Consider the following 15,247-nt stretch of genomic DNA (forward strand, 5'->3'; position numbering starts at 1 on the left):
AGCTCATATAACTTCAAGGATCAGGTGGGTAACCTAAAGAATATAAGATGAGACCTGGAAAGTGCATGCTTGACCTAAAAGCAATCAAATTAAAATTTTTATTAAACCACAGTGTTGGAAAACAGATCTGTCAGCAGACTATCAGTTTATAACCTCTGCTTGCTGGATGTAGATTTTCTCATATTTGAATGTTACAATATTAAAAAGTGAAGTAGGAACTAAGTTCTTTTTTTCCCTTAGATAAGGAACAAACCGTCCGCCAAAATCCCACCCAAAACATAAAATATCCAGGAATTTAAAAGTATAAAGGAGCAAGGGAATGTGTATGATAGCTACTTAAAAGTAGATGAGAGTTTAATTTGGTAGAGTCTTTCTTGTGTTATATTGGCTTCTTGCTTCACTGCCCATTTTAAGTGTTCATTGTAGGCTAAAGGAAAGCCTCTGCTCCTGCAACATATGAATAAAATCTTTTTTTTAATTGGATGGACCTTGAGTTTTGTTGTGGTGATATAGTAGTCTTGCCTATAACAACAAAGTAGTCACTGACTCTTAGAATAAAATAAAGTATTAACACTATTTTAACTTTTAGTTTTAATTTTGCCTTTCTTGGCCTGTAAAGGTGAAGAGTTGAACTATTTTTAGAGATTTGACTTATTTATTTTTAGTAACATTTTATGACTATCTGCTGCACACACAAAATAAATTTAGAGAGAGCAAATATTTTGTCTTCACAAGATCAATAACATTGCTTATCCTTCTTGATTCTCTGGGGCAAGATGCTGGCCTTTTTTAAAAAAATTTTTTTACGCAGTAAAATTTACTCTTTGTGGTTCAGTTCTGAGTTTTGACAAGTGAGTAGAGCTGCCTACCACCACAGTCATGATACAGAAAAGTTTTATTGTCCCTTAAATTTCTCCCTGCTGCCTTTTTAAACTCACCCCTTTACCCAGTCAGAACCCCTGGCTGCCACTTGGCTGTTTCCCGTATCTTTAATTTTCTTGCATTGGTTTTAATAGTCGTGTGTATAGACACACACATGTTTTCAAAATGATCAACAAGTTATGCAGTTTTCAGTTATTGAATTTTTTTCTTTTTCTAGGTAAAATTAAATATTCAGAAAGAGTCTATGAAGCTTGTATGGAAGCTTTTGATAGCCTGCCTCTTGCTGCACTTTTAAACCAACAATTTCTTTGTGTTCATGGTGGGCTTTCACCAGAAATACACACACTGGATGATATTAGGAGAGTGAGTATATATTTTAGTTCCAAGAGTTGATTCCTATTTATAGTATTTTGTTGGGTAGAGACTAGAAGCTTCAAACCTCTCTTCACTGCCAAGATTAGGTAATGGTAAAAATTAATATACTGATATTTTATGGAAATATCTTCTAACCATTCAGAACAATGTAGTATGGACAGTATTCAAAGTTGGTACCACTTTCCTATGTCCATTCCATTCTCACTTTTTGACAAGTTATTTCTGTTCTTTGTTTCCTTCTTTTCTTCTTTCACAGTTAGATAGATTCAAAGAGCCACCTGCATTTGGACCAATGTGTGACTTGCTATGGTCTGATCCTTCTGAAGATTTTGGAAATGAAAAATCACAGGAACATTTTAGTCACAATACAGTTCGAGGATGTTCTTATTTTTATAAGTAAGGAAAATAATCCAAGTTTAATCACATTGTAGTTGTTAAAATAGCATTGCTTCATATAGAAAGTCATTATTTTACTTAATTTACTCTTTTTCCCCACAGCTATCCAGCAGTGTGTGAATTTTTGCAAAACAATAATTTGTTATCGATTATTAGAGCTCATGAGGCTCAAGATGCAGGGTAAGAATTCTGTTTCCCTGACCCAAATTAACACCTTATGTACAAATCAAACTTAGTAACCATGATTGATGCTTTACGATGCATATTAAGCTATTTGTTTTGCAGCTATAGAATGTACAGAAAAAGTCAAACTACAGGGTTCCCTTCATTAATAACAATTTTTTCGGCACCTAATTACTTAGATGTCTACAATAATAAAGGTAAGATGTTGTTGATAAAAAAATTGTTAAACAACTTAATATATAAATTGACTTATTTTTTTGAAAATATAATAGAAAAGGGGTATTGTTTGAAACTGTAACTATCCAAATCTTATTATAAAAAAGTATAAGATATAAGGGAGGGGAGAGGGCAAGAAAAAAATCCAAAATGTGAAACTTAAGTCATATGTAACCATTCCACAACTTGTCATTCACAAAAGCTGCCTTGTGGAAGAATGTTCTGAGGTAACTACGTCAAGCAAAAATAAACATGATTTTCTCAAACTCCCCTTTCTTAAATCTTCCCCCTTATAGTCAAGAGAATGTTTTCTTGTTTGCATAAAGCTGCTGTTGCTGCTTTGACCATTTCATGTATTTGTACAGCATAGTTGTTTATCATGTCTCTTGTTTTATGTTCACTGATCTAGGTTTTCTTTCCCTTTCTTATTCCCTACTTTTATCTCTACTGCCCCATGATGATTTGTAGTTGAGGCTTTGATTAAGTCAATCTGACCTCCTTTCTGGGATACATTCTTCCCTTTCCTTTCTTTTTACTGATCTTTCTTCCTTTTTTCTTACGTCTTTTTTTTTTTTTTTTTTTTTTTGCGGTATGCGGGCCTCTCACTTTTGTGGCCTCTCCCGTTGCGGAGCACAGGCTCCGGACGCGCAGGCTCAGCGGCCATGGCTCACGGGCCCAGCCGCTCCACGGCATGTGGGATACTCCCGGACCGGGGCACGAACCCGTGTCCCCTGCATCGGCAGGCGGACTCTCAACCACTGCGCCACCAGGGAAGCCCTTTCTTACATCTTTTTAATTTACCTTCTTTCTAGTGGTTCCTGTTCCCCCTCCTTCCCTCCAAATTTGCTGTGTCTGTAATAACTGGGTTTACTTTAACTTTGAACACAGTTTATTGAGAGATAATACCAAAGGATCTTAATCTAGTTAAGTGTGTGCCAGGGACACTGAAGATGAGCTTGAGTATGTTTACGTAGTTCACATTTTCAGAAGAGGAAATTAAGAAGCCAGCTTCTATTCTGTCTTGACATGTCTGGAATTCAGTTTTCTATGCCATAGTTTCCAGGGTCACACTGGAGTGGTTGTATCAGGAGGAAAGAACAGAAGGTTAAAGACTTTTAAAAGTACGTTTAGAGAAATAATGAGGTCGTTGCTAAATATGGGTTGTGGTGTGAGTTCAAAAGAGGCGTGGAATAAGAGTTTTTGGAAGAGTATAGATCATAGTTAAAAGATTGAAACATTTGCCTGAGATCAGACAGTAGCAAGCTGTATAATAACTTGGATACAGAGTATGCTACAAGAACGCCATACTGTATTAATTACCAAAATAACCATACTATTGACATTAACTGAGTTGGTAATCTTTAGAAGCTAGTATCATTGCAGCCTCCAAGGATTATGCCAGTGCTAAAATAGTCTTTTAAATTATATTTTGGTTTATAAATTTTGGCGCTTCTATAAAGATACCTAATGAAGCATGGCTTCATTTTTGAAGAGGAACATATCTAAGTTTGGATGACATCCTCAGAATTGATTTGTTACATTTAACTTTCTACCTGTAACCTCCCCTTGTCAGTACTAAAGGAGCTAGTATTCAGTGCTCTGTTGATTACTGACTTACTGGTTGTCCTTCGTCAGTTTAACTCAGGAGGTGAAGGGATCACTTTTCTTAGTACTCAGAAAAGAAACTCAAACCATTGAATCTGTCTTGTCAGAATCAAATGTCTCTTGGTAGTCCTGATTCTGTACATAGTGTTAATGACTTGAGTGGTTACATGGTATGGGATATGTTTGTAATGTTTCATTCCATCTGTAAGGCAATTTTCTAGATTCTTTCTCTCTCTTTTTTAAAGCCGAATGCTTGGTATCAGCCCTTAATTTCTGAGGCTAAATTTAAAATATATTTATTTCATGGGAATTTCATAAGGGAAACAGACATTACTTTTGACTCTATATGAGCTAGAATCCCAAATCTTGGAATTTAACATCTACATTTCAGTGCTTTACATTAAAATGAAAAAAAAAAAGTAACCACATAATTATTATAGTATCTACAAAGCATTTTATACTTTTATGTACTTTCATGTGAAATACATTCTCTGACCTTAAACTTCTGAGGTAGGCCGGGTGAACATATTAGTCTTGTTTTATAAATGAGAAACAGGTTAGTTAAATAATTTGCTAACTATTGCACAGCTAGTATATACTGTAGCTTAGATTAGAATCTAGCCCATCTAGTCCAGTGTCCCATAAAATAATATAACTAGTGACTGAAATCTATGTCAGATTAATTTAAGGTATTGTTTATATCAACTTACGAAACATTAGAAAGATACCTGAAATTGAGAAGAGTATGTTACCTGTGTTACCTATGTTACCTGTGGGTTATTTGGTTATAATATTTATTAATATTAAAATACCAAAATATTAATTAAAATACTCGGTATTTTAACGGAATTTTTTTCTATATGAAGTAAAGTATTTTTTGTAGTAGTTGCGTTTGATTTCTTATAATACATGAAATAAGTACATTCCTACATTCATAAATAAAATGTTCCAATTTTTTTTTCTTTTCTGTTTTTTTTTTCTTGCTTTATTTCCATTTAGCTGTCCTTTTCAGGTTGCCTGCAACTAAAAAGACCCTCTTAAATTCTTCCAACTTGTATGAAATTTTAAACCTAGAAAATTGCTCATTGTCATTCTGTGTTTCCTCTAAAAACTGAGTTTTCACAATTTTGGATTTAGTAAAAGTGCATGTTTATCATTGGATTATAAAGTAAAATAAACATTCGAGAAAGACTGGGAATTTCATTAATAATGACAAGTGAAGATCTGACTATGCTCTACATAGAAGTGTGTTAAAAGCAAAAGTGTGTTACTACTAAAAATTAATTCCTACCTCCCTCTACTAGCCCTCATTCTACTCACCCCTTGATTCCCCACCCCCTTAAAAAGATATTTTTCTGCTTATATGTGTTTTAGACTTTTAGAGCTAAAGGCAAATTGTTACATTGACATTCAGACTTATCTTGCAGCTGCTGTATTAAAGTATGAAAATAATGTGATGAATATTCGACAGTTTAACTGTTCTCCACATCCTTACTGGTTGCCCAATTTTATGGATGTCTTCACATGGTCTTTACCATTTGTTGGAGAAAAAGGTATGATTTTTATGTTAAAAAAATTGTTTTATTACTGTTAACATTTGCTCCAGTGTACTATTGCAGGCATATACTACTTGCTAAAGGAAGCTGAAGTCTAATTTCACTGTGGCTACAGCTCTACTTGTGTCAGTGGGTGTGGATATGAGAGCCTCAAAGATATTTTAGTTAGCTGTTTACAGCCCCCATCTGAGGGTGTCTGGAGGACTGGGAGAAGACTTATAAATAGCCTGATGTTGTCTTCAGCTGTTGGGTTTTCTTTCTTTTTTTCTTTAGCTTAAATATTTTATGAAGGAATAGAGGGATAGCTTTGCTTTGGAATGGACACTTTTACATATTTTAACACCACTTTTGGGGATGTAACGGCAATTCGTGGGAGAATTTAATTGCCCTCATTTGAGGCAATATTAGTCATTTTGTAGCAGTTCTATACTCTCAAAAGTGATAAAGAGAAATTCAGATTCTGACCTGATATTTCTTCTCTTACATAAAAAAATATGTATACAGTTTTAGTGGTAATGCTTTTCTGATAATTTAGAGATTCCTATTACTATGTATTTAATAGGCTTTTTTAAAAAAATAAATGCTATTTAAGAGATTTTGTTTTTGTATTTTATTCTAGTTCTTTAGAGTTCCTAAGATTTCCTTACTTTATCACATTCTTCTTTTTCCATTTTAGTGTTAATTTTCCCACGAAGCAATACCTCAGTTTCCATACGTGGAATATAAGAATATTAGAGTACAGACATGATTGTAAAACATTTTGTTCTATATCCCTCTCTATTTTTTCTCACCTCTTCTGTGTTACAAAATGTTCCTTTCTGTCTGAGATATGTTACTTCTGCCAAGGCAATTTTTCGTTCTGCAATTCAGAGTTAATACTTAAACTGTGTATGTTAAACAGGTTTTTTGCAGATTGCCTTTGGTCTTTGTCAGTTATTCCGTAGGTCAACATTAATATGGAGATAGAATTACCCACTTAGCATTTGAGAAGGGGGCCAGTAAAGGGCTTAGGTGCAAGGGATGCATTACACTTATAACCTTCTATCTTTGGTATATGAGAAATAGTTCAATGATAGCATCATCAGGCTAAAGGAAATTTTAAGAATTCATCTTGCTCATTCTCCTGCCTCCAGGCTAGACTGCAACACAACTATTTTAATGTAGTATGAGTGGGGTGGGGGGTGGGGAGAGCAGGGAAGATAAGGTAGGAGGAGAATGGATATTTCTAATTTTATTTTCTTATGCCTCCACAAAAAAGGAAATATTTCATTATATCTAATCTAAATGTTTATGCTATGAGTATTGAAACAAGGAGAGAGAAGATAATAGGTTTTCTCAACGAATGCACCTATCAAAAACCAGGACATCATAGAATTTTAGATATCATAGTATACTTAACAATCATGTAGTCTAGCTCTTTTTGAGAAATGAGAAAATTTAATCTAGTTTCTGTGGCTCTCTCATAAGTGAAGAACAGTGGGATTCAGTGATCCTACATTTGAAGTCTGCTACTAAGTGATCTTCTGTTCTTTTTTGCCACTCTAAATCATCTTAGCTATTGTGAGGATGTATTCAAACCCTTTGACCATTTTTGTTGTTTTTCTGTGGATCTTCTCTAAATTATTCATATCTTTCTAAAAATGGGAATCTCAGATTTGAACATTATATGCAAGTAGAATCCTAACCAATGTTGAGCACAGTAAGAAAATTTTCTCAAACTCTTTGCCTAGTTTTCCATTTTAATACATGTTAGCTGTTTAAATAGCCTAACTACTTCTTCATTCTAATGAAAATGTTCTTTTGGTGTGAAAAGCAGCAAATGGCACTTAATTTGATTCCACATGGAAAAAGCCAGTTTGACTCTGATCTAGTCACTGGGAAGCAACTAACCTAACTGAGCCAGAGGCTTCCTTGGAGGCTGGTTTAATCCCAAAGTTAGATGAAAGTAGTGTTTTTTAGCCTTTTGGGGGCTTTTTATTTCGTTTTTAAAAAATGTTATGTTGTAAAATTTCCAGCACGATACAAAGGTAGAGCAAATAATATGATGAATTCCTATGTACCAATTACTCAGCTTCGACAATTATCAAATCATGGCCAATACTGTGTCATTTATATCCCCATCCACTACTTCCCATCCCACACCTCAATTATTTTGAATCAAATCTCACCTGTTATTTTTTGTATCTATAAATATTTTAGAATGAATCTCAAAGATAAGAACTCTTAAAAAAATTAAAGTACACAAATACATTTATTAATTTCTTAATACAAAACCCTTTTGAGAATCTGGTGAAAGTTACAGACTTTTCCTCCAGAAAATTTCATGTACGAAATATATGAACCATCTGTACATATGTAACATTTTGAGGATGCTTACAGATCTGAAGTGGATTGGTAACCCCACTCAGGCTTATTGGCCCCAATTTAAGAACCTCTGTTTCAGAGAGTCCAGCATGGTGTGATCTTCCATAGAAGGTCATACATGTGTAGGATTTGTTCATTTGCTAGATTTTTTTGGAAAGTCTGTTTTATTCAAGGTACTAAGGATACAAAAATACAAGTAAGATATTGGGTCTCTGCAGATTAATAGGGGACTAAAGATACATAAGTAATGATAAAATGTAATATGGTAAGCACTCCAAGACAAGCATAGTTTTATAGGAATTAACAAGAGAGAGGAGATTATATCTGTCAGAGGGATTAAAGCAGCATTTGAACTGGGGCTTAAAGAATGGTGGAATTGTGCTGGTAGATCTGGGCAAGAGAATTCTAGGTGAGAGAACTTCCCAATCCTGAGTCTGAAAGGAAGAAAACATAACGTCACTGACAAACGTTGAAGGGTTCAATTAGATTAGCAAGTAAGATGTATGAAGGACAGTAGTAGAAAAAGAATGAAAAGTTAAGTCAGGGTTAGATCAGGAGGATCTTGATCACTTAAACAGAGAATCTGGAACTTTGATAAATAGTGAGAAGCAACTGCAACAGAATATAATCATGATAGTCATTTAGAAAAATTACTCTGGTGAAGTGAACTGGAAGGAAGACTAGAGATTGGGAGACCTGTTGTGAAGCTTCATCAGGAGTCAAAATGGAAACATAATGAAACCCTGTTAGCATTAGGAATGGAGAGCATGGGAGAACTGCAAGAACTGTAAAAGAATCAGTGAGACTTAACAAGATTGCATGTTTAAGAGGAGGGAATGGTTGAAAATGGCTTGGATGTGTTGAGTCTGGTAATGATAGTGCTATTAACACACTCTGATGAAAATTCTGTTATTCTAGCAACCCCTTACTTCAGTTATAGCTTCTCTTCATCTTCATTGGGATTGCTAGGCCTTTGAACATGTTGTTTTCTTTTTTAGTCAGATCCCCCCTTGCCTCTCTTTCTTCTTAACACACCCCCAAACTCCTATCTCTTGTTTTTCTACTTTGTTCTATACATCTTAGCCCCAGTAAAGTTTAACTATTCATTTTTTCCATTCTTACAGTCAACATATAAAGCACTGTTGGAGATATTTGTACAGCCTTATGATTTGGTACCACCCTTTGATTTCTAGCATTAGCTAGGCTCTCAGTAGTACCCAAACATCCTTTATATCACTAGTCTGCCTCCTCACTAATTTCCGTTAGGATATATTCTAAAATTTTATCTTTTTTACTTAAACATTTTCTTTTTCTAGCCACTTCCGTTACTCTCAGAGAGAACATGTACCATTAATGGGAGCTTTCTGTATTGACTGTTCCCCTGCTTTATAAATGGTAGTCTTTTTTTTTTTTGTCCATGCCACACTGCTTGCAGGGATCTTAGTTCCCCAACCAGGGATTGAACCCGGACCCTTGGCAGTGAAAGTGTGGAGTCCTAACCAATGGACTACCAGGGAATTCCCAATAAACTGCACTCATCTTGAATTCTTATCCTGTTGAAGATGTGACCATTCTATCCAGGGCTAGCCTTTCTAACTTGTCCTTATATTTCATTACCCTTCTGCTTTTTCAGGAAAGTTACTGTATTATTTACATCTTCTATATCTTCAAACTCTCTCTTCTAAGCTCTTTTATAAATTGTTCCAATCTATCTGATCTTTAAATAAAAAATAACATTTCCTTTTTCTGATATCTTTCATTGACTACTACTGTGCTATGATTCTCTTGCCTTTCCTTCACAGCTAAGCTTCTAGATGGAAAGCACTACACACTTAAAAGCTACTATTTAGTATCTATAAATGACTCTGGTAACTTTCAAGATAAACCTTAGCCTGTCACATGTGGACCTTCCCTACTTTCTCTTCAGCCTCACTTTTTGTCTTTTTCTTTCGCGTTCTCTATGTTCCACGTATGAAACAGCCCAGCCAACTTCCTTAATGTACTATATGCTGTTTTAAGTTTCATGCCTTCTTACTTTTTCTTTATTTTTTCATAACAGCTTTATTGAGGTATAATTCAAATACCATACACTTAACCTATTTACACTGTGTAATTCAGTGGTTTTTAGTATATTCAGAGATGTGCATCTGTCACCACAATCAGTTTTGAAACATTTTCACCATCCTCCCAAAGAAACCTTGTGTCCATTAGCATTCACTCCCCAGTTCCCCCCACATCTTCTTTCCAGCCCTGTGCAACCACTAATCTACTCACTATTTCCATAGATTTGCCTATTCTGGGTATTTCATATAAATGGAATCATGCAATATGTAGTCTTTTGTGACTGGCTTCTTTCCATAATGTTTTCAAGGTTTATCCATGTTGTAGCATGAATCAGTACTTTATTCCTTTTTATGATCAAATAATATTCTATTGTGTGGATATACATTTTATTTATCCGTTTATCAGCTGATGGACATTTGGTTGTTTCCACTTTTTGACTACTATGAATAATGCTGTGATGAACATTCCTGTACAATATGGTTTCATTTTTCTTAGGTATGTAACTGGGAGTAAGCATTGCTGGGTCATATAACTCTGTGTTTAACCTTTTGAGGATCTGTCAAACTGTTTTCCAAAGCAGCTATACCATTTTACAATCCTACCAGCAGTGTATAATTTCAGTTTTTCCCTATCCTCGCCAACACGTGTTATTATGTATCTTTTTTTATTATAGCCATCATATTGGATATGAAATTGTATCTCATTTCCCTAATGAATAATGGTGTTGAGTATATTTTTATGTGCTTATTCGACATTTGCATATCTTATTTGAAGAAATGTTTATTTCTAAATGGATTCATTTTTAAAAGGATTATTTGTCTTTTTACTATTGAGTTGTAAGAGTTATTTGTATATTATAGAGGCAAGTCCCTTATCAGATATATGATTTGCAAATGTTTTCTTCTGTTCTGTGAATTGTCTTTTCACTTTCTTGGTGATGTTCTTTGAAGCACAAGAGTTTTTAATTTTGATGAAGTCCTCTTTATTTTTTCTTTTGTTGCTTGTGCTTTGGTGTCATGTTTAAGAAACCATTGCCAAGCTCATGAAGATTTACTCCTATGTTTTATTCTAAAAACTTTATAGTTTTAGCTCTTACTTTTAGGTCTTTTATCCTTTTTGACTTAATATATATGTGTGTGTGTGTGTGTGTGTGTTGTGTGAAGTGGGGGTCCAACTTCATTCTTTTGTATGTGGATATCAAGTTGTCCTAGCACCATTTGTTGAAAAGACTATTCTTTCCCCAGTGAATTGTTTTGGCACCCTTGTTGAAAATCAGTTGACCTTAAATGTGAGGTTTTATTTCTGGACTCAATTTTATTCCACTGATCTATATGACTTCTTCATACTTTTTCTAACTTCTGTTTAGAATGCTTTATCTGCCCTCTCCACCTGGCAAATTTTTACTTCATGATTCCTCTACCAAAAGCCTTCTTTTCTTTTTTTTTAATAAATTTATTTATTTATTTTTGGCTGCATTGGGTCTTCATTGCTGCGCGTGGGCTTTCTCCAGTTGCAGTGAGTGAGGGCTACTCTTCGTTGCGGTGTGTGGGCTTCTCATTGTGGTGGCTTCTCTTGTTGCACAGCACAGGCTCTAGGTGCATTAGCTTCAGTAGTCATGGCATGCAGGCTCAGTAGTTGTGGCACACAGGCTTAATTGCTCTGTGACATGTGGGATCTTCCTGGACCAGGGATCAAAATTGTGTCCCCTGCATTGGCAGGCGGATTCTTAACTGCTGCTCCACCAGGGAAGTCCCAAAAGCCTTCTTTTCTTCAGCAGATCTTGTGCATAACTCTGCGTACTTACAGCATAGTACTCATCACTTTTTTGTGATATAATATGTATATATATAACTATATATCCTTAGTAGTTGGTAAGCTTTCGCAGGGTAGAGACTGGACCTTTTATATCTGAATCCCAGTACTTGAGCACAGTGCCTGACATGTGGTGTGCTATTAATATACTATAGGGGAAATAATAGGGGCAGTATTGAATTTTGTTTGAATGTGTTCATTTCAAGGTGCCATCAGGACATCCGGGGGCTAATATTCAGTAGGCGTTTTTATTATTAATTGAAATTTGCTTATACCTTTAATTTTTTTATTTACTCTTTTGTCAAATATTTACTGTATGCCTCTCATGTGCCTGGCATGGTACCAGGCTCTGGGGATTCAGTAGTAAACAGAACAGCACCCTGCACTCATGAAGCTTTCATTTTAGTAGGGGAAACAGACGATATGCAAATAGTCTGAGACAGTTGGCAATAAAACCAGTAGGGAAATCTAGAGATTGAAGGAGAGGTCAAGACTGGCAATAAAGAATTTGGAATCATCTTCAAAAGGTGGTAGTTGAAAATATATAATAATGGGTGGACTCACCAAGAGATTGAACGTATAAAAGCAACAGGACTGCAGAGAGAATCTTGAGAATGTCCAAATTTGTGGGAAAAATAGTCTGAAAGGTAGAAAAACCAGAAGAGTAGAATCCTGGAAACCAAGGGAAAAGAGAAGGCAAAAAAATGTATAGAACGGTAAAGGAGAATTAAACCTAAGAAAGAACCATGGGTTCCAGTTGTTAGATAGTCATTAGTAGTCTTAAGAATTAAGTTTCAGGGGAATTGCTGGAGCCAGTTTTTAAAATATTGAATCCTGAAACTTTTTGAAACAGTGGAACTGTGCCATGGTTTTTTCTTACTCCTTTTTTTTTTTTTTTTTTTTTTTTAAATATGTATTTATTTACTTGGCCGTGCCGGGTCTTAGTTGTGGCATGCGGGATCTAGTTCCCTGACTGGGGATCGAACCCGGGCCCCCTGCATTGGGAGCACGGAGTCTTAACCTCTGGACCACCAGGGAAGTCCCTTTCTTACTCCTTAATGCTGTATCCATAAATGAAGAATTTAAATGTATGTATTTAGATGTTATTAATCCCTGTTCTTAGCCCTGTGGGCACTTCATTTTTTTTTTTTCCTGAGAGACCTGAAAACTTATTCCATAAAGAATCTCTCAGGCTCGTTAGCCACTTAATTTCTTTCATTTTGAAAGCCCTTATAGCTTTTAATTCCATCATTTCTGCTATCAGAATATGTTCGTCTTCTTGGATCATTTGTATAAATAGTTGCCCTGTATACATATAGATAGTTGAATATGATAAACTAATGTGTAACTTTTTTTTTTTAATAGTGACAGAAATGTTGGTAAATGTTCTGAGTATTTGCTCTGATGATGAACTTATGACTGAAGGAGAAGACCAGTTTGATGGTATGACTATTCATTTTACTGTTTTTTATTGTGAAATAGAATCTTTTAACTGCCCAGCTTTAATATACTCTTGTAAAATATAGTCATTGCTCTCAAATGGCTATGCTATTTGATAAGTGACAAGTCAGTTTTTCAGATATTATTTATTTTAAGATTTTAAAATCATTTTAGTAATTTTATTTTTCTGTTGGTATGGGGAAGAAAATGAATTTAGGGAAAGGGGAAATCTGGAAGAAAGAACAGAAGGAAAGGAGAATTGAAGTGCTAAAAGAATGTGGTTCTTCATGAATATGGACACTACTTAGAGAAGGGAGGATAAAAATGCTTTTTTTTCCTTGGTGCTATATTCTTAGTGCATCAGAAACATACCTGAATACCCAATGCCGTTGTCACTTCTTCCTTTGAAAATTCAAAGTAAGCTGTTCTCAATTTATGAGTGGTTATGTTCTAAGAGACCACTTGTTAGTTTAGTTTAAAATTCAGCAAGCATTTTTTCCATACAAAGTTATACATGGTTGTTAGTTCTTATGTAAGCCAACCAGCCTATGTACCTAATGCACATTTATAGTATAAACTAATATGATAGAAACAAAATTACTTTTATTTTTATGTTCTGAAGTTTTTATTTAGAACTTAAATTTAAATATTTATATTAATTAACTGAATGAACAAAAACATAAACAGTTTGTAAGCTGAAAACTCTTTATTCCCTTCCATATGCCCCTCACATCTTTGTTGCAGCATACTTTTCATAGTTTTAATTAGTATATAAATGTTTCCATGTATTAAACATGGTCTACATATTGGTAAAATTCGACACCTACATATTTCTAAGTATATCAATATACCATAAAATTTGTAGTTAATATTATATTGTTTGACATTTGGGTTGCTTTAAATTATCTTTATTATGAATAGCATGCAATAAACATTCATACAATAGTTTTAATTTTCCTTCTTGGAATAAATTTCTTGAAGAGAATTTACAGAGTTAAAGAGAATGAAGAGTTTTAGCTTCATTATTTTAGCTATGGACTGCCAGATTACTTTGCATAAGAATTGGACCAATATGAAGTGTTTCTAGCAATGAATCTATAGACCTGTATTTCTTCACAGGCCCACCTAATTGGGTTTTGGTTGTTTTTACTTATTTTGCTTGGTGGCTATAAATTACAGTTGGTTTAATTCACATTTCTTGGAATTCTCATGATGCTAAGGGGGAAATTACTATCTGCTTTCCCAACTATGTAAGCTGTCCCTATCAAGTGACCATTTAACAAGTAAAATCTGAGTAAAAACTGTTTAGAAATTTCTCTACTTACCAACAGGTTTGATTCTTAACCACAGTTTTAAGTCCATTTGTTGAAAGCACGAAGTGACTATATGCAAGTGTCTGCTAGTGCCATCTGTTGGTGGCAGGCAGGGATGTGCTTTTACTCTGGTTTATAGTTTTGTTCATTGAAATAAATTAACATATCAGTTCTTTTTTTGTTTGGATAATAAGATTTAATGAATAATATTAATTTTTCCTTATTTTAATTCTCTATGATATTTTGTAGAAGCTTGTAGTTCTAACATATTTCATCATATCTGTCTTTTCCATAAAATTTTTATAGTTTTAATTAAATATTTATTTTCCGTGTTCTGCAGTCACTGTTGTAAGACTAGTTCTGGGTTCAGATTCTAGTTCCTCATAATGGCTATGTGACCTCGGGCAAGTTACTTAGCCTTTCTGAGCCTCAGTTTTTTTATCTTCAAAATGAAGATAATAGTTCCTACTTCATAATTATAGGTATTGATGTAATGATCAATAATATAATGAAATCATTTTTGTACATGTTCCACTAATTTTTTCAATAGAGTTTTCTGTTAATTTGTCAAATTCTGTGAACTATCTAGTAGGAGTTTTAATTGGTGTTACATTAAATCTGTATCTGAATCTAGGAAGTTTTTAAAAAATAATATTTAATTTTCTAAACTAAGATCAAAATCTCTTGCTCTATATAATTAGTTCATTTACTATAATTACTCCTTTTAATATATTTAATATATAATTATTCAAAATTATATAGTTTTTCTTTGGGAAAAATCTGTTATTACCAAGTTAAATTAATATTTCAGTATTTTATGTTCTTATTACTATTGCAACTGGTATCTCTCTTATATTTTCTGACTGTATAAAGGAATTATATGTTTGTGGGTTTATCTTATGTTCAACAAGTTGGATCAGCAGAATTACTTCCTACGGTAATTTTTGTTTTCCTTAACTTTAAAAAATATGTCATTTGCATAGGCTGATATTGTTTATTTTCTACAGTTTTACCTTTTATTTCTTTTTCTTCAAAAATTTT

The 15,247-nt window shown here is 34.1% G+C and overlaps 1 protein-coding gene across 4 annotated transcripts in view; it reads left to right on the forward strand.

The window, feature by feature from the left end:
* PPP3CB (protein phosphatase 3 catalytic subunit beta) overlaps window positions 1–15,247 on the forward strand; it is a 48,048-nt gene that overhangs the window by 19,273 nt on the left and 13,528 nt on the right. For all 4 annotated transcript variants that reach the window (XM_007454650.1, XM_007454652.1, XM_007454651.1 and 1 more), the window contains 6 exons: window positions 1,100–1,245; window positions 1,514–1,653; window positions 1,756–1,833; window positions 1,939–2,033; window positions 5,085–5,210; window positions 12,819–12,896. In XM_007454650.1, the coding sequence (XP_007454712.1) occupies window positions 1,100–1,245; window positions 1,514–1,653; window positions 1,756–1,833; window positions 1,939–2,033; window positions 5,085–5,210; window positions 12,819–12,896 (663 nt within the window). The remainder of the gene's footprint in view (window positions 1–1,099; window positions 1,246–1,513; window positions 1,654–1,755; window positions 1,834–1,938; window positions 2,034–5,084; window positions 5,211–12,818; window positions 12,897–15,247) is intronic.

The sequence above is a fragment of the Lipotes vexillifer genome, unplaced genomic scaffold, assembly GCF_000442215.2.
Source record: "Lipotes vexillifer unplaced genomic scaffold, Lipotes_vexillifer_v1.1 scaffold205, whole genome shotgun sequence".
NCBI classification, from domain to species: Eukaryota; Metazoa; Chordata; class Mammalia; order Artiodactyla; family Lipotidae; genus Lipotes; species Lipotes vexillifer.